Source organism: Melopsittacus undulatus, chromosome 8 (assembly GCF_012275295.1).
Source record: "Melopsittacus undulatus isolate bMelUnd1 chromosome 8, bMelUnd1.mat.Z, whole genome shotgun sequence".
NCBI classification, from domain to species: Eukaryota; Metazoa; Chordata; class Aves; order Psittaciformes; family Psittaculidae; genus Melopsittacus; species Melopsittacus undulatus.
In genome coordinates, this window is record NC_047534.1 from 6,246,134 (window position 1) to 6,273,475 (window position 27,342).

The 27,342-nt window shown below is 39.7% G+C and overlaps 1 protein-coding gene across 2 annotated transcripts in view; it reads left to right on the top strand.

Moving 5' to 3' along the window:
- Positions 1 to 27,342, top strand: part of PRKAR1B (protein kinase cAMP-dependent type I regulatory subunit beta) — a 104,027-nt gene that overhangs the window by 7,210 nt on the left and 69,475 nt on the right. For both annotated transcript variants that reach the window (XM_005145279.4, XM_034065584.1), the window contains exons 3-4: positions 10,584 to 10,754; positions 14,491 to 14,582. In XM_005145279.4, coding sequence (XP_005145336.1) covers positions 10,584 to 10,754; positions 14,491 to 14,582 — 263 coding nt within the window. The remainder of the gene's footprint in view (positions 1 to 10,583; positions 10,755 to 14,490; positions 14,583 to 27,342) is intronic.

Genomic DNA, 27,342 nt, shown 5'->3' on the forward strand with positions numbered 1-27,342 from the left:
AAGATACTAACAAAGAGTAGAACTAATGAAGAAAATGACACAAAAGAAGGAGAATCAGCAGGAACCTGCAGGGTATGTTTTAGCATTACAAAATACTTTGCTGAAGTAATTTTGCATGCAGTGTATTTGAGAGCTGTGGCTTTGCTGGCTGGGCCAGGTGGTTTTAGCTGATGCCTTCTGGCCTCCATTCTCGGCTCCTGGTCCCTTCATTGCCCTGTGCACATACAAGAAATAATGTATTGCACATACTGAATTTACTGTCTTGGATTCCTGTGGATTATGAGTGGCCTTATGGACCTAGACTGCTGCTGCATTTTGTAAGGTGCCATCCAGGAATACGAGTTTTTAGAAAAACCTGGATTCCACTGTCTGTAATTAGCTAAAGCAAGATAGGATTATTTGTGTAGCTCCACCTGGTGATATTAGACAGTATTGCACATAGACCTGCTCAGAAAAATGAAAGCATTTGTGTGCCAGGTTTACTGTAAACTAGCACTGAGAAGCAACTGTCTACTAAACTACAAATTAATTCACTGTTAATAAAATACAGTTTATTTATTTAGCATAAAGAGTTCCAGAAACAAAGGATTTTCTTCTGCAGCAGTCATCTCTCCAGGATTTACATTTTGTCACAACAAGAAAATGCTCAATAAGTAATTTCCACCAGAACCTTTCCAAAACAATGAAATTCGTTCTTAAAAGCACAGGTGATTATGCATAATGAAACTCATTCATTTAAGATAAGCTGGGGAAAGGTTATGGATTGGAAGGGAAATCTACAGTGGAAAAACTGTAAAAAACCCATTAACTAAGCAGTTTGATAAAGACGAATAAGATACTTTTGTATCTCTCAAAGCTTGTAAAGCAGTAGGGAAGTATCTGCTTGGTGGTCAGAAATGTTGCTAAAGTATGTGGGAATATACCTGAGCTACCCGAGATGCTGACAGCAGCACAGTGGTGGGGAGTGCTGGGTGCCTATGTTGTGTGACTGTGGTTCTGGGTAGGCTTGGGCAGCCTCTGCTCCTGACCCTCCTCTGTTATCAGAACCAGGGAGAGCTGATTGTAAATCAGCTCAGGTGAGACCTCTGTGATTGCTGTAGTCAGCCACAGGCAGTGTCATGAGAGGTGGCAGTTTTCTTGAAACAGGTAAAAGGAAAAACTAGTTGAATTTTTAAGACCCCTCAGGCAAAATTTCACAAATGCATGAAGTTTAAAAAAGGGTGGAGGAAGAAGGAGATAAGAAAGAAGAAAAAAGTTTTTCCTAAGAAATAAAATTGGTCATAGGTAAAGCTGTGCTTTTCCAAGCCTGTGCATAACACATTAAGGCACCACTGAACTCCCTGCTTGCTTTGTTTGTCTAGAAGTGCTTTCCTAGTCTCAAAGTCAGAAACTAACAAAATGGAGTTCAGTGGAAATGAGAAGGGCAGGCTCCCTGGATGTTGTCTGTCGTGGTTTAAGCCCAGCCTGTCAATTCAGCCACACATGCTCGCTCACTCCCCATGCTTCCTCCCCGCTCTCCTGGAGAAGAATTCGAAAGAATGTAACTCCTACAGGTTGAGATAAGAACAGTCCAGTAACTGAGGTATAATACAAATCACTACTGCTACCACCACCACCAATAATAATAATGATAAGGGAAATAGCAAGGGAAGAGAATACAACCACTCACCACCCACTGACTGATACCCAGACCGACCAAGAAGTGATCTAACCCTTCTGGGCAACTGCCCCCACTTTATATAGTGGGCATGATGTGCTGTGGGATGGAATACCTCTTTGGTTAGTTTGGATCAGATGTCCTGTCTCTGCTTCCCTCTGGCGTTGCCTCCTCCCTGGCAGACCATGAGACTCAGAAAGTCCTTGGTCAGAGTGAACATTACTGAGCAGTAACTAAAAACATTGGTGTTATCAGCGCTGTTCCCAGGCTGAAAGTCAAAAACACAGCACTGCACCAGCTACTAAGAAGGAGGAAAGTCGACTGATACTGCTGAACCCAGGACACGTCTTTGTTTCATGTCTCAAGCTGTCGTGTTTTACATTCATCAGGATCCTTAATCCATGTTAATCTTTAAGCATCTAGGTGGCTTTAAAGAAACAGCTTCATAATTAGCTTTAACACATAAATTAAATACCTTGCAAATTGGTGTAAAGTTAAAAAAGGCACTGGGACAGGCACTGTCTGATGGGAGATTTCACTGGATCACAACAGACTTGGGAAAGCTCTTGATACTAGTGGGCCTTTACTGCTAGGAACAGGTACATAGACATATTTGCCTTCAACAGACTGCAGCCTTTTGTAGGCTCCCAAACAGACGTGGAATCCATCAAACCTTATTTTACCAATCAGTTTTTGAAAACTAATTTGTCTGGGTTTAAATCCTGTGTGTGTTGGAGTGTGTGGTTGCAGAATTGGTTGAGTACCTACCTCCGGCTTGTCTGCAGCTCGGCAAATCCCTCACTAATCTTTTGAGAGTCTGGTCAGACTACATAGCAATTTAGCTTGGATAAAGTAGAACTCGATGTGCAGGGATGTGAACATTTTAAGGCTGTATTCCTGTAGTTCCTCCTCATTCTTTGAGTTTTATACAGCTCAGGCAAGGTGCTCTGACAGCTACTGACCTTTTCCATTACAAATGATTGCTGAGCCAAGGCAGGTCAGTAGCTTTTCTGGAAGGCACCGAATGATCTTCAAAATTCCTTCCTTTTATTCTCTTTCAGTTGTAGGAGGTGACTTAAGAAGCAGAGGTAGTTAGGCCTTTTCTGTCTTCCCACAGTAATTATTTTAAACTGAGGGGCAAACCAAATAGGAATGATTGCAAGGAGAAAGTCTGTGTAAAAAATGGTACAAATCAAACCAGATTTCCAATATGAGGATGAATTTTGGTTTTGCCTTTTTTTTTCTTTAGTTTCCAAATAAAATAGCTCCTCTATAACATTCTCCTAATGAGAAAGATAACTTTTTATTTGAAATACCTTTTTAATTCTGCATGAATTCATTTTAATTGGACACATAGGATGAGTCTTGAGACTGTCAGACTGGACAGCAGTCTGGGTGTAGAACTGCAGTTTTTGTAGCAGATTTAAGATTATTTGTGATTTAACTTTGTTGCAGTTAAGAAAAGGACCTTAGATTTGGAAGCTGGAGAGGGAGTCTTCATCAGGGACTGCAGTGATAGGACAAGAGGTAATGGGTTTAAACTTAAAACAGGTGAAGTTCAGGTTAGATATAAGAAAGAAGTTGTTTACTATGAGGGTGGTGAAGTACTGGAACAGGTTGCCCAAAGAAGTGGAAATGCTTCATCCCTGGCAGTGTTCAAGGCCAGGCTGGACAGAACCTTGGGTGACATGGTCTAGGGTGAGGCATCCCTGCCAATGGCAGGGGTTTGAACTAGGTGATCTTAAGGTCCTTTCTAGCCTTAGCTGTTCTTTACTTCTATGATTTTGAGATGTTATAAGGGGGGGAAATTAATTGCTTTTCAGTGTGCTGTGCTGAGGTGTGTGCCTCTGTGGTTGCCTGCTTGGCAGCCTGTGTTGAAGCTGTACTCTGTACAGCTTTGTAACCTCAAGCTCCTGACATTCTGTAATTCCCAGGAGCTCAGCCTGTCAGCTTTGTCACCTCTGGGCAAGACACTAGGGAACTCACAGAATGAGCTATGGGAAACTTGAAATAAAAACATGGCCAGGATTATTTATCTTGGATTAACTGGCAAATTGTGAAAACCAAAAATACTACCTGAGTTGTAAGCATCCTGCTGAAGGGTTAAGGGACACATGGATTCCTGCCAAGCATGCAATTCAGATTGCTGTCTAGCTCTAGTACCCCTGCTGTACCAATGAAGGCACTCAGCACACCAAAGTTGTTTTGGGTTTTAAAAATGAAACGTATATGGAAGGGAAGAGGATGAAAGAGAGAGGAAAAGGCTGAGTGTATGTTTAAGATGAGTAGCCCAGCACACATATTTTCGTATTTGTATTAACATCAGATAATTTCTTAGAAGAGAGAATAAATTATTTATAGAATTTTATACTAGAATTTTATTGAGTAGGAAATGCAGAAATGTAGATGGAGGGAAGGAATGCCATCCAGAGGGACCTTGACACACTTGTGAGGTGGGCTGATGCCAACCTCACATGAAGTTTAACCATGACAAGTGCAAGGTCCTACACCTGGGTCAGAGCAATCCCAGGCACAGCTACAGGTTGGGCAAAAAAGGAAATTCAGAGCAGCCCTGCAGAGAAGGACTTGGGGGTGTTGGTCGATGAGCAAATGAACATGAGCCAGCTTCAGTGTACACTGTCAGCCCAGAAAGCCAACTGTATCCTGGGCTGCATCAAAAGGAGCATGACCAGCAGGTTGAAGGAGGTGATCCTGCCCGTCTACTCTGATCTTGTGAGACCTCACTTGGAGTATTGTGTACAGTTCTGGTGTCCTCAACATAAAAAGGACATGGAACTATCAAAACAAGTCCAGAGGAGGCCACGAGGATGATCAGGGACTGGAGCACCTCCCGAATGAAGACAGGCTGAGAAAGTTGGAGCTGTTCAGCCTGGAGAAGAGAAGGCTGCATGGAGACCTCATAGCAGCCTTCCAGTATCTGAAGGGGGCCTACAGGGATGCTGGGGATGGACTCTTCATTAGGGACTGTAGTGATAGTACAAGGGGTAACGGGTTGAAACTTAAACAGGGGAAGTTTAGATTGGGTCTAAGGAAGAAATTCTTTACTGTTAGGGTGGTGAGGCACTGGAATGGGTTGCCCAGGGAAGCTGTGAATGCTCCATCCCTGGCAGTGTTCAAGGCCAGGTTGAACAGAGCCTTGTGTGGCATGGTTTAGTGTGAGGTGTCCCTGCCCATGGCAGGGGGGTTGGAACTAGAGGATCTTAAGGTCCTTTCCAACCCTAACTATTCTATGATTCTATGATTCTTTGTTGGTAACCTCAGCAGCTATCTCTTCCTATGTTATGATTGTCCATTTCTGCAATTTACATATAAATACCACTGAGATTAATGGTGTTTCTTTTGGATTAAGGGTCTGCTATGTTAGAAGGCTGGAATGAAAAGTAAATAAATAGCTTTGGCATTAAATATCCATTGATTAAAAACTTCACAGTGACTTAGGTGTTCTGGTTGTTGCTGAAAAATACAGTATAATATTTAGCATTTTTGTTTAAGCTATCTAGTAGCAAATGCATGTGTTCTGTGGGCATCTTTTTTATTCAAGGTAGGCATGCATATGTTGTTATTTGGCTGGATTTTAAAAATCAGAAGTATTGGCAACGATTCTCTTTGATTATATCATCTTTTAAGTGTCAAAAACATGGTCTGTGTTTTGTAACATAACCTTGCTCTCTGTGAAAGTAGGGAAGAGGTGGTGATGGGTTGAGCTACAATAAGCCACTGGAGGGGAAAACAAGAAGTGTTAACATGTTGCAGGAGGTAAAGTGATGCCAGTAAAGGGACTCAAGAAGGTGAGCATTGCAGTCAGAGCAGCAGAAGAGTAGGTAGATTTTTGGCAGGAGAATTTTGCCTAGATTGGAAAATGGGAATGAAGTGAAATGCAGAGAGGCCACTGAGGTTGTGGTAGTAGCAATCAAAGCAGTGGGTAACTATGGAGTGAATTAGTAGGATGGGTGGATGTTACAGATATTTCTTGATGATGCTTTAGAAGATAAGCATCAGGAAAGCAATGGAACAGTAGTTGGAATTGTGTGAAAAGTCTCTGGTTAAAAGGCTGAATGATCATAAAGATACTGTACTTGTCCACTGTGGCAAAGACAAGACTGGTAAGATCATTGAGACCTCCCAGTTTTCTCCCACTGTCAGTAATGGCATCAGTTCTGTGCTTCCAACAGAGCAGAGTGTTCTGCTTTTGGCCTTTATTAGCTGCTATAAATCATCATGTCAGCCTCCAGGAGTGATGGGATGGTGTTAGAAACCTTCCTGTGTTGAGAACACCTCCTCTGGGTCAATTCCAGTGCAAAGAGAGGTTAGTTACATGCACTTAAACTATCCTGCATATTTTCTGTGGATAAACAGAAAGCAGATTCCAGTTCTGTCAGTAAGAAAACTTTATGAGTGCACTTGAGGAAAAAAGAAAAAATATTTCATTTAGAGTGCATTTTGTGTTGTTGCTTTTGAATGCAATAAATAAATTGTAGGAGGCAGAGTAGAGACAGTGAGCAGTGATACCAAACGGCTGACTTGCTTTTAAAAGTCTCCTTGGGATGTTATTCTAAAGCTGCACAGTGACGTGGAACCTCCTTATGTGCTGTCCTTCCTTCAACTGAAACTTCCGAGTTTCCGGGTGGTGACAAAGGCTGAAAGGAGAGACCAGGATCGGAACTGCTGGAAGTGAATTTCTGTTTGGAAATGCTCTGGCCAATAGAGAAAAAAGCTTCTGGGTCAGGAAGTGTGTGTGCTCTTCAGCAGCAGTTTGAAAGGAAGGGTAAACCTAAAACCTTGGCATTGTGGTCACTTCACTTGCAGTGTTTAAACTCATTAGAAGCTCATGGAAACATTAATCAGGAAAGGCAGCGACCCCATACGCTGAGGACAGCACGCTAAATTCCTGCCCTATATGCCTCAGCACCTTGTAGAACAAATGTCTTAGCTGAAGGTGGACATTCTAAACATAAACGGGTCACTGCAGTTGTATTTATTGGTGGTACTTTTAATTTGGGGCAACAAGGTATATTTTCTTTCCTTTCCAGTTTATTATCATTGAAGTCAGTAATGGTATTCCAGTTTCACTGTCCATCTCCCCCTGAAATCACCTTTGTTTACAACTTTAGCTAGGTTTTTGGACACTTGCAACACAGTTTAAATAGAAGTAGACTTGGATTGTCTATATAGAAAATGGGGTATTACTGTCATTCAGCAATGTTGATTTGTAGATTTGGGGTGTGTTAATACATAAACATATTGGACTGTGACAGGGACAACAGAGGCTTCAGTCAGTGGCTCACACGTGGTACCATGCTGCCATTTAAGACTTTCTAAATTATGTGCAGTGCCCACTAAGGTGTTAGATGTGACCCAGGACAGCTTGAGACTCATGTCCTCAGCTAGCAGCTGAAAGCTGAGCAGGGTCACCCAAAATGGCACTGGGCCATTTTTGGGATAACTGAATCAGACCCTCCATGTCCTACAAGTCAGGAGCATCTCCACTCAAACCAGTGCAGATACTAGTGTGAAGGGAGAAACAAGATGATCACTGGAGCTTGCTCAGAGGCAATTGCAATGTTCTGCAGTTGTGTCTTCCATGTGTTTTCTCATTTTAAGGTGTACATAATTGGGCTCCATGACTGTGAATTATCTGTGCTATCTGAATAGAGAGTGAAAACACTTGTTGTCATGACAACAAAAGATGGTGAGGTGTTTACTTGAAAGTGAGTTCTGCACAGGCGTTCACATCAAGCTGTGTCTGAAGATCAGTGTTTGAAGAACTGTTCTTCAGAGAGCTCATTCCTCCTTTAAAATATTTGCTGTACTTGTGTAGTTTTAACCCCATATACTTGGAAGAGGCTTTTTGAAAGCTTAACCCAGGTCAGAGCCTATGCTTTTATGTTCAAAAGGCACTCTTTAGTTCAGTAGTGGAAATCCTACCTAGACTACAAACAGCAACATATGGAAAAGCCAGCCAGTCAGCTGTCTGCTGTTTATATAAAATGAGGTTGTATTGAAGAGACTTCCTTTTAAAGTGAATCATATAGTAACTCACTTTTATAATCCTTTAATACCTTTTTGGCTTTAAAAAGTATTTGGGTTTAAGAGCATGCTTTATGATATTAATTTTATCTCACTGAGTTTTCTTTCATGTATAAATCTGTCCTGGGGCAGGGAAGATGTTATTTAAAATTCCTTGAAAGTGCATTTTCTGCAGTGTGTACTGAAAAAGAAGTGTGTATTTGATATTCAGATGGGGCAAACTACTACTCTTCTCTATGTGTAAATATGCTATGTATAAAAAGAGCTACGTAAGTGCTACATACCATTAAATGGTTACCTAACAGCCTTCTTGTTATAGTTACCTTTTAGTATACTTTCAGCTGCTAACTGTACAAAAAAATCTTAATTACCTTTCAGTTAAGCTTCTGAAGAAGGTGCATTTGCTTGTGTTCATTTAGTATAAACAGAGAATGTTAACAATATCAGGGATACATAAATGGCAATAGCCAGTAATAGTATTTGAAATTCTTCAGCCATAGGCTTGATTTTGATGGCTAGATATTAAGTAATGATAATATGTAACATACATATTTGTATTTAAAATGTTTGTGTTTCTACAAGGGCATCATTGTAGTTAAGGATGCGAGAGAGAAGCAGGGAAGAAGTTGATGAAAATGCTTAATAAGACTTGCAGTTCTTACACGATAGGGAAAATCTGGCTGAGTCATTTCCTACATACTCAGTGCTGCTATTTGAAATTTGAATTGGAAATAAAGAAGTTACAGTAAGTATTAAATACATCTGAAATCAGGGGTTTTTAAAATGTTTTTTGGTAACAGCACCTTGTTCAAATGTGTTATGGCGCAGGAGCTGCAATGTTGTAATCCCAATTAAAAAACATGCTGATCTCGGAAAGAATTTGGCACTTTCTGAGGCAAGTCAGGACCTTGAAAAGTCAGATCTTTAGCCAGCCCTCTACACTTTATCTCTGTGCTTGTCTCCTAAGTATTTTAGTAGTCTCTTAATCAGAACAAGAATGTGTGACTTGTTACTTTGAATTATGCAGCTTGGGAAATATTATTCAGTTATTTATTTCAAGTAGCAGTAATACATCAAAGATTGGTGTCAAAGGCTCTTTAGGTTAATGAGAGGGGCAATGTCAGTGATGGTGAGGAAATAAACGAGTAAAACATAAAGAGACAAGTGGCATGACTGGATTTGTCAGATATTTGTAAACATCAGTGGCAAAATGGAGGTTTTTCTTAAAGCTTAAAAATGGTGAACTTGTGCCAGTTTTCTAGTGTCATACCTAATGAGCTACCTATAACTCATTTCCTTTGTCAATGGGACCAGCCAGCTATGTTGGTAACCTGCCACGTATCTAGTGCTGGTGCTCCTAGATCCTCGCATCTCCACTGATTCCATGTATTAGCTCTGATTGGAAAGTCTTATTGGAAATTAGCAGGGTAAGACAGAGGCCAGGTTCTAGCATCCCTGTCCAAGGAGTGTTGGTTTTATGGGGTACACAATGATGAAGGATCTCATCACTACTGTATTTTCTTTTGGGTAGCGTGAGAGTTGTTCAGAGTGTCATTGAGTGATAGCTGACTACATATATGTTAATCAGCATAACCCTGAGAGTGCCAGGGTGTGGGTTATGCCTAAGGCAACATAATAGATGGCAGCAAATAAAATTACTGGACTACTGCTGCACAAGACAGCTTGCCTCCTTACAGTGCTCATGTCTCTCTTGCACGTGCCCTTCAATTGCCTGTATCCAACAAGCTGAGGACAGCACATGTGGTCCATCCCATTGCCAGTTCTTCCTGCCTTAGGCAAGGTCGGTGAAAACTAGAAGGAATCACTAGAAGAAGGCACTACAGAAGTAGGAAAGGCAGGAAAGGCAGTGTGGTGTGTTATGAACAGGATGCCAGGCTGAAGTGCTACCAGGGGGCAAGGAGGTGGGTTGGGAACAAGCAGACAGGCCCCCTTTCCTTTGACTGATATATGTATATGATGCAAAGAGAACTTTACTCCTGTGTGCTCCTGTACTCCCTTGAATCCAAGGAAACTGAAGAATAGGAGGTGGGGCTCTAGGAAAATGTTATGACTGATCTTATTTGCCTTAATTCTTTAAAGTCAGTTCAGTGTTATGAATTGATGAAGTCTTGCAACTTTGACATCCTTTCGTGAAGGTTTTCTATACTACTTCCTGTTACCTCTTCAGGGATTCCCCTTTGTATTGAATTCTTTGTTTCATGAGTGTGAAATTAGGAGAATAACCTCCCTATTGGCCAGCTGGTGCTAGGCCAGCCATCATTTTTCGTAGTCCTCTGGAGCCTACCTTGGATCATACTTGCTTGGAAGTAGTCCCATTGATTGTAAATCTGCTATATGGCAGAAGTTCTGGAGTAGGGAGCATCTTTGTTCTTTCTGGTGATACTAAGCCTGCAAGGCAAGAACAAGATGAAGAAACCTATCTAATACATTGGTGTGTGGCTTCTGATGTGTACTCTGTACAAGAAAGAAAGATACATAGAAGCCAACTAGAAAAAAACAGCTGTGATGTTGGAGAATAAGCAAAAGAGGCTTTTCCTTTTGCTTTCTCAGCCAGGAGTAGTTGCAAAGTTGTCTGAAGTTTGTAATATATTGGTTTCTATTAGGTGTAAGAAAGACTTGAGCAGGTCAGATATTGGAGTGATGATACCTGTACACACATTGTAGTTAGTGTCAGTCCCTCAAGCTGCTCACATTACATTTTTAATTTTCTTTCAGCAGCACATGTGTGTAAATTGACAGCCAGCCAAATGTAGGAGTGAGGGGGTTGCTGTGGTCATAAAAGAAGAGCGAATTGAGTATATCCAGCAACTTAGCTACATGGGTAAGAGATGTTTCATTGTCTCTTTTTGTCTTGCAGGAAGAATGCAAACAAATACTGGCTCGTCAGAAATCCAGTTCCCAGTCTGATTCTCATGATGATGAGATTTCTCCTCCTCCTCCAAACCCAGTGGTAAAAGCCCGACGCAGGAGAGGGGGAGTCAGTGCAGAAGTGTACACTGAGGAAGATGCTGTTTCTTACGTCAGAAAGGTAATGTGTTACTGTCTGGTTCTGAGAGGTACAGGACTATCATATTTTGCTCAGTTTGGACTCATGGGTCAGCCTGTAGAATGGTATCCTCATGCTGGCATATGCATGGCTGGACCACCTTCTTCACACTCAAGTTCTTTTGTTGTCTCCTTGACTAATTACTTTCTCCGTCAATGTGGCTTCAGTATTTTCTGTTCTTTCCTTTTTGAGATGTGCTGCTCATCTGTTTCCCCTGTAACAGGGCCAGGAAGCCTCAGCCATTTTCTCAAAATTCACAGATTCTGGCAGCTTCTGAATGTTGTCAGAACCTCAAAGTTTTGGAAAACAGCCTTTTCTATTGCTGCATTTCCTGCCTTTCTTCCAAAAAAGTCACTTCTAGCTCAAGTTTTCTTCTCACCTCAGTCATTTAGGTCATTTAGGTTCCCTAGACCATTCAGGTACACAGTTCACATGTTGATTGGGTAGCACCTAACCCATGGGTTTTGGAATTCTGTTGGCTATACTTGGGGGATTTTATGTGACTGTTGTCTTACAATCCCAAATTAGGTAATTTCTTCAGTAGAAACACAGATTTGGCCTTTTCTGGTTTAACTTCCTTTTTTTTTTCCCCAAAAAATTGTCTAGCTATTTTATATCCTTGATGTCTCTTAATAACCCTGGATTTTTATTTTAAACTGGCCAAAGCTTTCAATAACATTACAATAATATATATCATGTTTGCTTAGGGAGCTAGGCTAAAGATGCATTTCGTAAGGTTGACAGATATTGCTAATTTGCTTTAGTGCAAACCTGGAGTAGCTTTAAACCAGAGATCTTTGTCTTTATGGGAATGCATGTTGTCAATCACTTTTTTTTTGGCAGAATACTTTTTGCCTCTGCCATCAGCTGTGCTTTTGTTATCCATTTATGATACAAATTCACTGGCTGCTCTGGGGATTTCTGTCCCAAGAAACAAAGAATTAGGAGAGCCTTTCATCCTAAAAACAAGTATAAAGGAATATTCTTGTGAAAGTCGAATAATACTTGCAGGTATACAGTGAATTTTAACAGAACTGTGGTCATGCTAGTAATGCATTGCACCATTAAAATACTTGTGTGATATTTTAAAGGCCAGTTTCAAACACTTTTCTTTCTGTGCAGTTTGCAATATCCCCCTTAAAAACTCTCATGAAGAGACCACATCTGTCTCTGCTTAATATGGGTTCCATCTGACTCTTCTGAAAATCAAAGAAAATATTCCTTCCCACACCCCTGAGTAATTCCTTTAGGTTTACAATGATTTATAATTCCTTTAGGTTTAGAATTCTTTATAAACAAAGAAATTTTGTTTTCTTTCTTTTTCAACAATGATGCCAATAAGTCCTTACAGTAGCATGGGTAGGAAAGAACTGGCAGAAGGGATACAGATCATATTCTGTGTGTTCTGTGACTGGGCTGTTATGATTTCTTGTCAGGCTACAGATGCTGCAAGGAATATAGAACTAGCACTGGAAAGGTTTCTGTCAGTGCTTTGACTTCTGCCCTCAGCAAATGAATCCCATGGATGTTTGTGGCAGAGATTTCTGGAATACAGAAATAAAGGGAGACAATGAAAGGACAGATTATGAAAGTAATTTAAACGTGTAAAAAGCAAGGCAAGGGTTGTGCTACAGTATTGCAAACAGATGGAATTTTAGATAGTAGCCAGGAAGAACCACTGGCTTCAATTCAGGTATTGGATAGAAACACATCTGGGTCATAAGCCAATTTAAAGGATCCCTTGAAGGGGTGAGCTATGGGATGAGTAGTGCTAAAGGCAGTGCGATGAGTTACGTCACTGGGGAGAAAAGCAAAGGAGACTTAGCTCTGTGATTTGAGCAAGCACATGGCTCCATTCTGAGAGGCCCAAAGGAAGATCTCTGTGGAGGATTATTTCATTGCTTCATTCCTGAAACTAGAGAAAGCAATATTTGTCAACACATCTGACATAACATAAAGTTAACTACTATCAGAATTGGAGTCCTGCTCTCAAGAGGTTTATCAGCTTGAAGAGAGCATTCAGGGATTACTTGAAAGAGGGATGTAAGAAATGGTGAACTTTCTGCCTGGCTTTGATTTTGGTCAGATGCCTGGTTAATGGGATACCTAAAGAAGCTTTCCTTTGTTTTCTGTGTCTCTGCCTTGTGGCTTTAATTGCTGCAGATTTAGTCTGAGAAAGGCTAGAGGATGCTATTCCATAATCAGCCAGAAGGGTTGGGACTGAATGTCTTAGTGATTTGATTATCTACCCGTTTGACTCATCAGCAGTAAGCTGACCTGCTAGGGTATTCTTAATGGAACAAGGGTTCAGGACTGCAATTCAATCACAGGTTTGTTTGATAGGGTGAAAACCAAGAGTAAGATACTGGCCAAATGCTCATTTTATTTAACATTGAGGAACTTAAACTTTTGATAAATTAGATTACATTTCACTCTGATACAAATATATTTACATGTTTATACATACCTGTTTCTATAGAGTTAAGTAGTCTAATGACTACCACAGTTAATATAAGGGATGTCTGAATCCAGAGTTTAACTTTAGATCTTTGCAGTGCAATATTTTCCTTTTAAATAAACCTAGATCAATTTTTTTGTAAGAACTGATGCTAGATCAGTTTTCCCATTTGAGACATCCTTCTCATTGGATGGGTACTATCTTGTTTTTCCACATCAGTATACATAATAACTTAAAGAAGACAGATACAGTATTTCTGTCATAAGAAAGTATGAAAGAGGAATGCCCATTCTCAGACCTTTTTTGTACAGTAATTGAAACAGGCAAACAGATGTTGATTTTCAGATTGAAGTAAGGTTTATTTAACACTTAAAACTTTTGCTAGGCTTGATGTTGTCCCGTCATAATGAAACTTAAGAAAAATCACATTACTAAATTCAGAGGACATCTTCTACAGGTCATAACCTTTTTACAGATTTCTTGTGTCTCTCATAGTCACGAAGTCTGTGACTGGCAGAAGGAAATGCTTGGCAAATACAGAGATACAGTGTCTTTACTAATGTCTTACCAAAATGTGTACCAAAATGGAAAGCCTAACTTGCAAAAGTCTTATAAAATGCTTCATCCAATATGAAAACACACTTCTGGATTTCAGCATATATTTTCAGCAAATTCAACAGGACTTTTGCCATCTCTCTAATTAACATATAAAAGTGTCTTTGCATTCTCAAATGCAAGTACTTCCCATATGCCATGAAGCACAGGCACAGAATTTTGACCCAGGTGGGCCTAGCAGGAGTATGGTTCCTTATACAACAACCAGTACTGAAAAGTATGATGTTTTTTACCTTTCATCTAAAGAAATGTTGCTCATTCCTTACTTTTTAAAGTAATTGATATTGTTTGTGGGGAAAGAAGAATATGAAATATGTTTTCCTCAGTCCAAAAGATTTGAAAGGAGACTACACAGCTGTCAGTACCTGCTAATTATAGTATTTTATGGATATCCTTCTACCTTCTCATCCCGGATCTTACATTTCTGTTTTGGCTCTCATATTGAGAACATAAATTCTTATCCTCACATTGTCAAAAATGTAATTTATTACTTTCTTAGTGGCTTTATATTATAGTCTAAGCCTGTCTCAGTGTTCGAAATCCAGTTGCATCCATTATCTTTAATAGTGGAATTTTCTATAGATTTCAAGATCTATAAAGAAATATAACCAGGCGTGTAATTACCCTTTGTTCCTTTCTCTACAGGTTATTCCAAAGGACTATAAAACTATGACTGCTCTGGCAAAGGCCATTTCCAAGAACGTGCTCTTTGCTCATCTTGATGACAATGAACGAAGGTATGATGAGGTTTATGATTTAAAGGAATCTACAGCTTGATATAAGGACAAGAAATTATACTACATTTTAACTCAGGGATCAGAACTGCTCTCACTAATGCATTTGAGTCATACTAGATGCACACTCACGCTTATAATATTATGACTGAAAATAAAATCACAAGCTGAAGAAAGGCAAGAACAGGTTAGAATGTATTCAGACATATTTAATGTTTTCAAATCAGTTGAATGAACTGATTTATGAACTTAATTCTAGGTTACCTAAGGAATTGGCTAAAGTCATCTTAGAAGCCTTTGGGGTTACTTCTGAGAACTCAGAGAAGACAGGTCATGTGCTGGAGGAGTGGGAAATTAAAAATATGAGATAAAGAGATAGAAGAGAATTTCAGGAAAATTATTTTGTTCCTTGAAAATCTGGAACAAACAAATTATGTGTAAGCACCTGAAGGAGACCAGAGTTCAGTAACAACCAACGTGACTTAAAAACTTGAAAATGTCTTTCGACAATTGAGTATCAAAGCTTGTAGCTAGGGAGGGCACAGCAGAGGCCAAACAGCTTGACTTCTAGTGATGTTCTCATCATAATGTATGACAGTTTCATAAACAATCAAGGGAAACATGTCTTCATTGAAACCAGGATGGAATCTATACAAAACTGCTTGGATTTCCATACCAAATAGCAGTTAACAGTGGTTCATCATTCTAATGAAAAGATATATTGAAGAGTGGGAAGGGTTGGTCTGGTTTTCATCATTGTTGTCGTTAATGACCTCAGTGGTGGGATAGAATATGAGTGTTGAATTTTTGGATGACATGAAGATGGGAAGGACTGCTAAAACACTGGGAGAAAGGCTAGAATCCAGAATTATGCTGACAGGTTGAAGAAGTGTTCTACTAAAAGCAGCATGGATTGTCATTGAGCCAAGTGCAGAGAAGTATACTTAGGCAGGAAGAACACCTTTGTAACTATTAAGATTTTTTTTGCAGTTCTGGTAGTTCCTTGAAAAACTTAGTGGAGCTCATTGTGAATCATGATCTGAACATTAGTCACCAATGTCAAGCTGTTTTGAAAATACTAATGTTTTACTGGGGTAACTAAATGGGAGAACGTGCAAGACGTCCCAGTGTTGGAAAGGTTTCAACTGGAGCACAGCATCCAGATTGGGCACTGCACTTCAAGGATAAAAAGTTGGAGGAAGTTCAGGGAAGAGCTGTGGGAACAATCACAGATCTAGATAACATTACTTCTGAGGAAAGAATGGGATTGGTTGGCCTGCAGAAGAAAAGTCAGGGGCAGAGGGATGCAGTAATAGCTTATAATTGTGTATGAATAATGGTATATGCAAAATAAACTGCCATGTGTGCCAAAGGGAAAGAGTAACAGATTTAGAGTGCAGTAGGAGAGTCAGCTCAGATACTAAGAAGAGGTCTCTGACTGCTTGGGTAGGTTGTGGACTCTCCACCACTTAAGGCCATTAAGAGCAGATTATAAACTAGAGTCTGCCAGGAATGATATAAGTAGTGTCAGTTCTGCCTTGCAGCAGTTAGGCGAAGTGACGTCATGAGGTCCTTGCCAGCCCTGCTTTTCTGTGCTTTGGTGGTTAGAAAGGACAAAGACTGTCTACACTCATGTTTTTAATACTGGCAGAACATCAGCAGTACAGTCCTTCAGAGGGGTTATTCAAATACTTTCAGTCAAAGCACGTTCCAAGTGTGCAAATTTTGCTCCCTCTTATAGGCACTGACACAGTTTAATTACTTTGCAGTCCTAATTATTATGATACCACATTAGCATGCACATTTCTGGAGCAATTAGAAGAGGATTAACTTTGCACGTTTCTTCTTGCTTTTTCACCCACAGCAGGGAATTCTTGTACAGAACTTCTATAAACCCCAATTATCCTGTGGGTATGCTGATGTGATAGGCGCTGAAGGGACAGGTTTTAGGGCTGGAAAAAGGACATTTCAGTAATACATTATCAAATTAGGCTGAGAGAGAAAAACTGAAGGAAAAGTGCTTTTTCTTGCACACTGCTGATTGTACATCATGGTCATGGTCTTTCCTATCCATTCCCTGTGTCCTATTTACTTCTGTCAGCCAGACAGTACTGTTATAGGTATGTGTTAGGAGTGATGTGCACAGATTCCCATGTGTATACTGCATTTGGGTTGAAGACTGTCTGCTTTTGCAGTGCTCAAACTATGGCTTTGACCAGGTGTATACTGCCTCTGCTGTCGAAAGATTTAGAAGCTTCTTGGTTTTTGGGTTGTGCACTGTAGCATATTCAGCTATATACCATCTCCCTTGCTCAGGGATATGTCTAGGTGCCTCATTCAAGCCTCATGATGAACACAGCAAGCTACTGCTGACACCAAGGGCAGAAAAAGGAGCTCACAGAAGGATACATGCATTCTGCTTTGCAGACAGGATTGCAATGAATGAATAAATTGTTCTGTCTTTGCATTGTACTCATTCTTGACATCATGCTGTTGCATTTTCTGGTTTCATTTATGAAATTGGAGCATACCATTGCCCTCATTTCAGTTTGCATCTTGTTGATGCAGATACGTAGTTCGGTAAAGTAAATGGTATGTAATTTTATTTGGGTTTTGTCCTCTTGGAATGGTCTAATGCTAAGTGAGGTTATTTTGTTTTCTGTGCTGCAGTGGTAGTGTTGGTGTTTATTTTCCTCAGTGCTTTCTACACTGAATACAGTATTGTTGTTTAATTTAATTTTGTGGTTGACCATTTGCTGAGATGCAGGTGTTCACATGGGGGAAGAATGGACTAACAGGGCTTAATTCCTCATTTACAATGGAAGATTCTTATATTTTTCCTTCTCTGAAAAGATATTTATGTTACTCTGCTCTATGACTGTGTAGTCCACGTGGCTTGTGTTGCACTTGCTTCTTGGCAGCCTTGAAGGTCCATATATCTGACGTAAATCCTTATTTATAAAGGTAGTGTATAGCATGTTATCTTTGTGTCAGGTATTCCATATGAATGGTTAATTGCATGAGAAGTCATGCTGAAGTTAGAGTAAACGTATCTTTTTGCACTGGTGTCTGAAATAGTTTTGTTTATTTTAGATAGCATCTTTTCATGTGCTATGCTTAAAATAGGGTTGCCATTTATCTCTTGCACGCACTCACACGTGCATGCACACACTATGCACAGTCTCTGGTGTAAAATAATACTGAAAAGTGAAATTAAAGGGAAACTAACTGCATCAGTACTAAAAGCAGCAGAGCTAATTATGAGCACCTTTTGCCAACATGTTTGTTTAAAGAGTTGCCAATAGAAAAGCGCAGCTCTGCAAAGGGTTGTGGCAGTCCACTGTTTCCTCCTGAGACTTCACTGATTTCAATAAGATCTTGGTTAAATTCTGGAGTAGGGTCCTGGTTTTCTCAAAGCCACTGGCAAAATGCTCATTATCTGAAGTGGAAATGTGCTTTTAACTGTAAAGGAGCTGTTGTTCTCATTTGCAAAACCAGGAATGTGGAGCTTTTTAATAGTATTTCTGCACATGTGAACCTGAGGTATTTTATGTGTGTCCTCTTTTGCCTGGAGCTGGTCTGTTACATGCTCGTAGACAGCAAAACCTTAAATTTACATGGATGTATCATATACTCATTATCCAAAATCTTTGTGAATTGAGGAGAAGCTGGCTGTAAGAAGTTAAATGAAGATTAGGGCTTCACAAAATTAATTTCCCATTTTTAATAGGTATAATTTGATTTTGATTGTTTATTAAAATATTGCACATCTAGCAAACATACTGGGGTATATTAAAAATTTCTGTGAAATAGGGGTAGGGTAAATATTTATGAGCTGTGGGGAAAAGACGAATGTTAAGGGGGTGATGGGCTTAATTATGAGCTGAACAGCTTAATGCGTTGCAGAGAGTACATGTATGTGTATCAGTGTGCCTAACTTTGGGCTCATCATCTTGTTAACAGCCCAAACTCAGTTGCAGTCTTATTTCATGCATGCTTTGATGGGTTTTGCTTCCCTGAGTGGGATGTGTGGCAAAGCCCTTCCTTTTCACTTTGTTTGGTGTATTTACTCTGCAGTTATTATGTATTTAATACCTGAGTAGTTAAGCTTGGATTTTGATAGTGCTGTTATATCACCCTGCAGGTCCCTAGGCACATGTGCTCTAAATTCTCTCCTCTCTTTTCCCCCACCCCATATGATGACATATTGGCTGGCTTATGTTCACTTGAGAGTTTGCCCTTTGTTTTTGTGTTTCTTCTGTATTCCACTTCCTTCGTGACTCCACTCAAAAACTTTTGGAAGAAACTGCTCAAAGGGTTTTGTTAGGTGAGCAGTGGAGCATGTTGGTGGAAGCTCAGATGTGAATGCACCAGGGTTTTCTGGAAAAGCATAGTTCATACTGGTGTGGAAGCACCACACAGAAGCTGTGGAAATGGCCACCAAGAGGACATTTTCCCCAACCAAAGAGCACACTAAAGACCTGCTAGTTATGATCACTGCAAGGTCAGTGACTGTTGTCCTCACCAAAGCCTTATATATGCACAGTCCTGCAAAACATCATCTTGTGTGACAGCTCTGAAGGAGCTCCTTGCAGCATAGAACAACTTTGATACAGAAGACAGCACTGTGCAGGCTGTGCACCCAGAAGAACAAGGAATTGCTCAGCAATCTGTCCAAGGGCGAACAGCTTTGAGAAGAAACATTGGTGGAGCTGGACCTACAGCCAGGTAAGAGGCATTCACACTCTCTTTCATTATGCTGGGGACAAGTGAAATGGCAACGTTAGTTTTGAGGGAATTTTGCATTATAAACGTGAATTTATTTTTTATAGATGGTGTTCCTTGCAACAGTTTGTCTTTAATGTCAACTGAGAGCAGAAGTCATCTTGTTTCTCTGCTCTTCATTACACCTGTGATCGAAGAGGAATTCCCGTTAAAAAAAAATGAAAATCCTTAATTATGGCATTTATGCCTAATAAAATGATTCAAAAATGAAATTACAGACTTTGCAGAAAATTATATTGCAGAAAGTGTCTCTATCTTTGCTATGTCCCTCCACAATGCTGGTGGGAAGTTATACTTAAAAACATTAAAGCATTGTCTTAGGTGACCTGTGCTATGGATTCTAATGGCTGAAAAATGGCAAGAAGTTCCTTGCTGGACTTATTCTCTGTTGGTTCCAATGTGATGTCATGGTTGAGGTCCATTCTGAGGGCTGTTAAAAGTTTGCATAAACTTTCCCCCTTTTTTTTGCCAGTGATACTTAAGAGTTTTGCATATGGGAGAAATCAGCAAGGCAGGGTGCATTGTACTGATGCCCCCTCTGCTGCTTTGGTTTTGTTCAGTCAGCAGGTAGTGAATGATTTCTATCTATGCAAAGACAGAATTACACCCATAACTTGGCAGTGTTTTATTTCCTCTCCCACTCTTGGATATCCAGCAGATTAACATCCTCTAAGGCTTCCTAGTTGTGAAATGGTGTATAAAGTAAAAATTGGTGGCAAGGGGCTAGCCTGCTTATCCTAATCTGTTCTAACCTGGCAGTGTAGCTAGGAAGAATTTTTATCTGTTCAGCATGTAATGCTGGAATCCAAGTATATCCACTTGGATTTAGCATGATGTTGAATTCGGGGGTGGGAGGGGAAGCTGAGGGGGAAAGGAAGAAATTGTTAGTTTTCCTTCTGTGGATAAAAATAAAAGTTATTTTTTTGTACTTCACTGACAGGATGTTCTCTGTCTACTGGATGAGGGCAGCCGCTGAGAGGGGTGGCAGTGAGAAGGTTCAGAGGTGACCTGCTGCAGGAATGGAAGTAGGACACAAAGCTGACGATTGTCAAGAAGGAGAAAGCAGTGTAACTGAAGCATAGCAGCGGGTGAGCGATCAGGACTGAGAGCATCAGGAGAGTCAGTCCTACTTCCAGGGTGTCACCGATGCATGTCTTGTCTGCTGTGAGTCACGAGCCATCTCTGTCAGACCCTGTTCAGAAGTTCAGTGGCCTTCTGACCACATAAAATGGAATGATTAAACATTAACTATATCTGTATGTAAATGCTATCTAATACGTGTATGTAAATGCTAGGTAAAACTTGTTCATTAAGGAATAAAGAGAGTAGATAAATATTTAACATGCATTTCCAGACTCCACTTTTGACATTTTAGCTGATACCATCATTTTTACAAGTATTTATTACTAATGTACAGGCGGCTGTAATGCCTGCAACAGCTTTCAGAATACTTTTATATATTTTATTACTTGGAATGGGTTGCCCAGGGAAGTTGTGAATGCTCCATCCATGGTGGTGTTCAAGGCCAGGTTGGACAGAGGCTTGGGTGGCATAGTTTAGTGTGAGGTGTCCCTGCCCATGGCAGGGGTGTTGGAACTATATGATCTTAAGGTCCTTTCCAACCCTAACTATTCTATGATTCTATGATTAATAACAAATGGGTTTGTTTGAACAGTATACTGGTGTGAAACTGCTTTGGAAACAAGAGTCAGGAAGTTGTATTTAATACTTTCACTAAAATATTGAGCTCTTATAAAGGTGCAAAAAAGCAACAACAAATGAACTGAACAGTAAACAAAACTGCTGTGTATTTATTACAGCAACACTCAGCGTTGTATTTACTCTTGTGTGTTGCCTGCATGGCAAAGCTATGAGAATAAAGGGCAGTTTTATTTTCTATGCTGGTCTTGGCATAGATGTAAAGATAAGAATTGACACTTGTACCAGGCCTGCAAGCCAAGCAAGAGGTTTCTTCAAGCAAAAATTCCTGCCCTTTTCCCAGCATTCTCCCAAACACTATAGAGTGCACATGCTACTGTGATACTCTAGATGAACTTGGAGGCAAATTGTTGTAGATACCACCATCTTGCTGTTAGCATGTCAGGAATATGTCCTACTACCTTCTTACAAGTGTGTTTTAAATAGCCCTGGTTCTGCAGTTCAGGTGGTTTTCTAAGCCATGAGTGGTGGCAAAGTGGGGTCTATTAGGGACTTACTGGACATGAACAGGTTCTATTTGAAAAACATTAGTGTCCAAATCAAGACTTCCCCAGCATTGAGACAAAATAATGTTCTTAAAATGTATTAAGGGTTGCTGCAGAGGGGAAATGAATAATCAGGTACCTGTGTCCTCTGCAAAGCATCAGAATTAGGCTAGGAGTGTACAAGATGGATGCAAACTAGACATGCGGTAATAATTTCTAGTGGTAAGAGACTTAAATAGATTGTGGGATCTATAATTGTTAAGAATAGGTGAGGCAAATGTCCTTGAACGTAACTTGATTTGTTCTCGTTTGGATGGGAGAAGTCTCCTAGCCCTGTTTTTGTAATTCTTGGATCTGCAGTTGTGGGAAACCAGTGTGTTCTTTCTCTATACATTTATCTTTTTTTTAGTATATTTAAAGAGTTATTATTTCACACATCTTCTGTTTTCTGAGCTAAGTGAACCTCATTCTCCCTGTCTTCCTTTGCAGACCAGGTTCTTCACTGATCATTTTTGTTGTTCTCTTCAATTTCTTCAGGTGGTCCACCTCTTTCTTGTTTCTTATTTTTCACAGCAACAAGATATTGTTGACTCCTGCTTAGCATGTGATCACTGGATCATTGGATCCTTTCTTGCAGAAATGCAACTTTGGAAGTGAATCTTCACATGTATTTATGCTGTTGGTTATTCTACCCAAATATGCTTAAATTTCGCTATTGAAAGAATACCTATTTTCTCAGACCTTTTCTTCATTCTTTAATCAATCTTAATTGTTTTTGTAATCAATTTAATGTGTCTTTAAGTGCTGGCAGCTCTTTTGCAGCTAGATATTGTCTTCAGATTCAGAAAGCACACTCTATGCAGGTCAGGAATGGCTTCGGTACTTTTTTCACTACAAGCATAATCTAACATGAGAAAAGTGGTTTTCCATAGCTAATCGATGAATTTTAGTTGTTGTACTGTTGATCTCATATTAAAATATTCTTGAAACTTACTGTGATTAGTGAATTTCAAGGACATTGTTATTGCTATAAGCTTTATTCACCTCTACGTAATACCATGTTTTATTAAAGCACTGACTGAAGGCCAGCTGGAAAGCCTCATATATGTGGAAGAAACCTAAGACTGCACCATTCAGGAGCAAGATATTTTAGAAACAGGATGCCACAGCTATGACATATTCATTACACATCCTGTATTTTCCTTGCATTTGTAACTTAACTCTTTTGTTAAAAAACAAACACAGATCTAGCTTCTGCCTGTGCTTCCTATATATCTACAGTGTACAGAACAGTGCAAGAAAAATTCTCTTCCCATGATGATGCATTAGCATTTCTGTATCTCCAGGAGTCCACACTGTGCTAGAACCACATAGATACTAAGGGAGGATACTTTGCCTGCTGTCGGCGTCTAAGTTAGCTGGTGCTCAAAACATCTCAGTTAGAAACCTCAGGGTATGGTTTCACCATTGATTTAAGCCAAATTCTGAGCTGGTACTGGAGCAGGAAGTAACACAGTGAGTGCCAAACCTTGGCTGCACGTTCCTATTGCTCTTCTGCCACAGTTAGCCAGATCAGCTCTCTGAAATGTGATCCTCCCCCGGAGGGTTAGTTTCCGGTCAGATCAGGTCCTTTGTCTGCCTGCAGAAAGTGTAGAGGGCAGGGCAGGACCTTCCCTTTTGGCAGCAGCAGGGACTGAAATAAGATTAAATGATGTCAAAACTGCACCTTAATTTCTCTTACTAGTCATTGGACAAAGTCAGAAGATGGAAATGAATGGCTTGAATACCTCTATAATGAGTTATTGTTCCTTGTCAAGAATGCTCAAAATGTAGAGCTAAGCCACTCAGAAGATGAGAAATGAAAAGAAAGGCTGAGAGATGAGAGAGAAATTATACAGTGAAGCATTGCAGGGTGGGGGGCAGAGGGCTTTGTTGAGCCAGTAACATGGATTCCTTTGGTTGTATTAGGATTTTCTATGACCAAAGAATTGGACAGGTTTATTTCACCTCCTTTTTGGGAGTATCAGCAAAGAGAGGAGCATGAGAACATCATCCCAAGGCACTTCATGCAGGGTGCACAACAGGGCAGGCTGCATCCTGTGAAGGTTTGTAGAGGTATGAATGTCCCACTTGTGCTGAAACTCCAGGGGGTGGTCAGCAGACCATGGTAATTTGGGGTAGAGTAGATGTATATACATACGTGTAACAGATTTGGTCCTGGAGAAATTGATGCCACATCTGAGTGGGAGTTCTTTTTTTCTGATCATCAGTTTTTCTGGTCATTAGGTGATTACCCTGTCATTTGAATTCTAGTAAGCAAATAAGAAGAGCAAGCTAATCTCTTAAATCAACCACTGCATGCTAAACAAAGCTTTCCTACTTGGATAGCACCAAGGTATTTTCAGGTAATCCAGCTTTACTTTGTGACTTTTATGCCTTGTTTGTGGCCTTGATTGAGCATGGTATTTAAAAGTGCATGTTCAACTGTGAGTTGTTCCATTGACTTGCTATAGATGTTTAACTATTCATGTGTTTAAATGGAAGCACATTCAGTCCTGCTGAATCAGAGCTTGCCAATGAGGGATACTACTTAAACTACAAAAAGTTATGGATTTTGGAGACAGCAGTCATCTGGCAGCAGAGATGGAAATGAAACCAGGTAGAATTGCCCAGTCGTTTGGAAAATAAATGATCCAATTCTCCATTCAAGGATTAGCTCTGAATTTAACACTGACCTTTTTTTCCAGTACATCCATCTCATTTATCCAAGAATTATTGTCTTTAATTACCATTGTGGTGCATGCAGGCAGCAGTTTTTAAATTCGTTATGCAAAATTCTGCTCTCAGCAGTCATCAGGAGATTGTATCTGCTTTAGCATCTATCCTTTTACAACAGCCTGACAGTGTACAGATTTTGTACTAGGGATGTACTTTTTGTGATGTCAGTATTTGGCCTGGTAGATAGGTTATTCTCTTAAACATAACTAAAAGCACACACATTTGGTATTTCTGGATATTTTTATCTTGAGAAACAAATACTGTCAGTTCATAGCTTTTTAGAGGTTGTGATTCACCCTCAGTGTTTTGTTAGACAGTTTATGTTCTTCATCACAAATACTAGTGGAGCCATGCCTAATGGTAGTTATTTTTAATTCTGCATAAAGTGCTGGTTTACATATGGGCAGTATGTCACCCGTTCTGAAAGACAGAGTTAAAGTGGAGAAGTAATTTACATAAATCCTATTTAGATATAAATAAAAATAGCCCAAGACAAATAGTATTCATCCATGCTCATGAAAAAAAATCTTGGGTCTAAACTTCTCTATATATGAAATACAGAAATTAAGATTACTGATGAATTTAACAGGCCTTGTAAAATTTTTCTACCAGTGCAGTATATATATATGGCTGTGCCTTCGTGTGCTTCTTTACACAACAATTAGCTGGCAGTGGTTCTGAAAATGCATTACTCAATACTAAGGCTTTCCAGAATTAAACACAAAGGTTGACTAAAAGAACATCCACTCGTCTCAGCAAGTCTTTGTCTTCTGCACCAGAGCAGCTGGAAGCAGTAATTTGTCTTTGTGCATGGACAAACAAGGGTTTATTTCAACTAAAGCTCTTTAAAATGATGCTTCTTTACCCCCCCCCCCCACCCAAGAAGGGTTGTAGGCAACCTGTCAACAGTTACTCCTACTCTAATAAGTCTTCATTAGGTGACTGATTCTGCAACCTTGCACGGCTTTGAAAGCCTACATGTCTGCAAGTGGGAATATTACCGGTACCAGTACTGGAGGATCAACTGTATGATTAAGTTGCTTAGTTATTCATTTAGAAGAGGATGTTCAAAGAGCTTAAAGGAAGTAGATACTCACAATGATTGATATATAGTGGGAAGTGAACATTTAACTCCTGTAAGGTTCTCTTGAATATCTCCATCTTATGTTCTGAATGGTTAGACCTGTGCATTGCCATTATGAGATGACATCTGCTTAGTAACTCCCCATTTGGAAAGACAGAAGGAAACTGCCTTTTAAACAAAAATAATTTATAATACTATGAGGTTTAGTGGTGCTTTTTTTTCCTTATAGAAAGAGAGGATTCAGCTCAACAACCAGATGAAAATTTTCTGTCATTCCAGTGCACTTAATGGAAATACCAAGTGTAAGTTATTTGACTGTTAGGCTGCTAACTCTGTTTTAATGAAAAAAAATCTGACAAACCCAAACAATGATTTAGTTCTTGTTTTACAAATCTCTTACTAAAGACTTTGACCTGAAGTACATCGCATCTTGTGAGGTAACAGCTGGTCTAGCATTGTCTTCGGAAAAAAGTAACAGTTGCTAAGATTTCAAGAAACAAAGATGGTCTTTGAATCAACTGGAACAGCTGTAAGAGGCTGACACACCATGCACTGTCAGCTGCTAAATTCAGATATTCAAACTGCCTGAAATGAGATACTTTAACCCTTTGGCACCATCAGATTCCTTTTCTCTCTGTTTTTCTTTAAAAAAAAAGCCAGAAAAATAATTTGGGTTTTCAATTTGCCTTTTACTTTCAGAAATTTAGAGAAAAAACAAACTATCACTTCCTTTGTAGGTATTTTGCTTTTTTCTATTTATTCAACATCTGATTTATAAGCAATATGAGCACATGCTTGTTGACTGATGAAGTTTGCATTAGAATAGTATAACAGGCATTGAATAGAAAATACCAAATTGTGTATCCATAAAACAGTGTCAGATACTATTTTAAGGCACTCAGCATCTTCCCAGTTTTATACGTCAACAGTGTATTTAGTTTAACAAAGCAGGATTAAAGTGACTTTTAACATATCTAGAAGGGAAAAATAAATGATGGCAGCGGTCTCTTTAACAGACAGAGGCATGTGAGATGCTAAAGCTGGTGGCTGAAGTTGGGCACATACAGACTGGAAAAGTTTAGGTTGTTCTTTTTAGAGTCATCAGGGAACTGATCCATAATTTAAATTAGCTTGGGATGTGGCAGATTTTCCATTACTTGAAGCCTTCTGATCAGGCTTGGCTCTGTGCTGTGCTTGTTCTTGCAGCACTTTCTGAAATGCTCCAGAATATTGTGGGGTTTTGTTTTTTTTTTTCTCAAAGATGGCAAAATGTGATGACAAGAAAATTTATTTCACTTAATGAAGAGTCAGCAACCATCTCATATGAACAAAACATTTGTATGACTTTGGTTCGCCTGTAAGCCAAGCTGTTACAACTTGGAGCCTGACTGATTTTTGGATGCCTGAAATAGGCACATATTGGAATTCTTGCTAAACCATTGTTCTAGTTCAATTACAAACGATGGGATATTATGCAGAAACTCTTGAGATTTTGTAGTCTCTGTTAGATGGTATCAGGAAAGTTGCAGTTGCCTTGGCATCTATTCATTGGTTTACTTCTCAGTGCTGCACAGCATGGCTGATCTTACTGCTGGTTGGGAAGGTGAAGCACCCAGCACGTGGTGCCCTGAGCCCTCTACTTTTATTGGTGAAGAGTTCTGCTGATTAGATGATGCGACTGGTGTCTCAGCATTGAACTCTGTTTTTTTTGCCTGAAGAGCCATGCTGGCTCAGGCTTGCTCCTAGGTGATTGACTTCAGTATTTCCAAGCAGTGCATAGTGATGGCTTCTCATAAAACCTTTTACTGAACATATATAACCTTCTTTCTTGTGCCCTGTACTCTTAGGTCATGATCCTGTTTCATCTGGGTAGCTAAAAGGTTGGCAATTATCATTGCTGTTTGCTGAATAA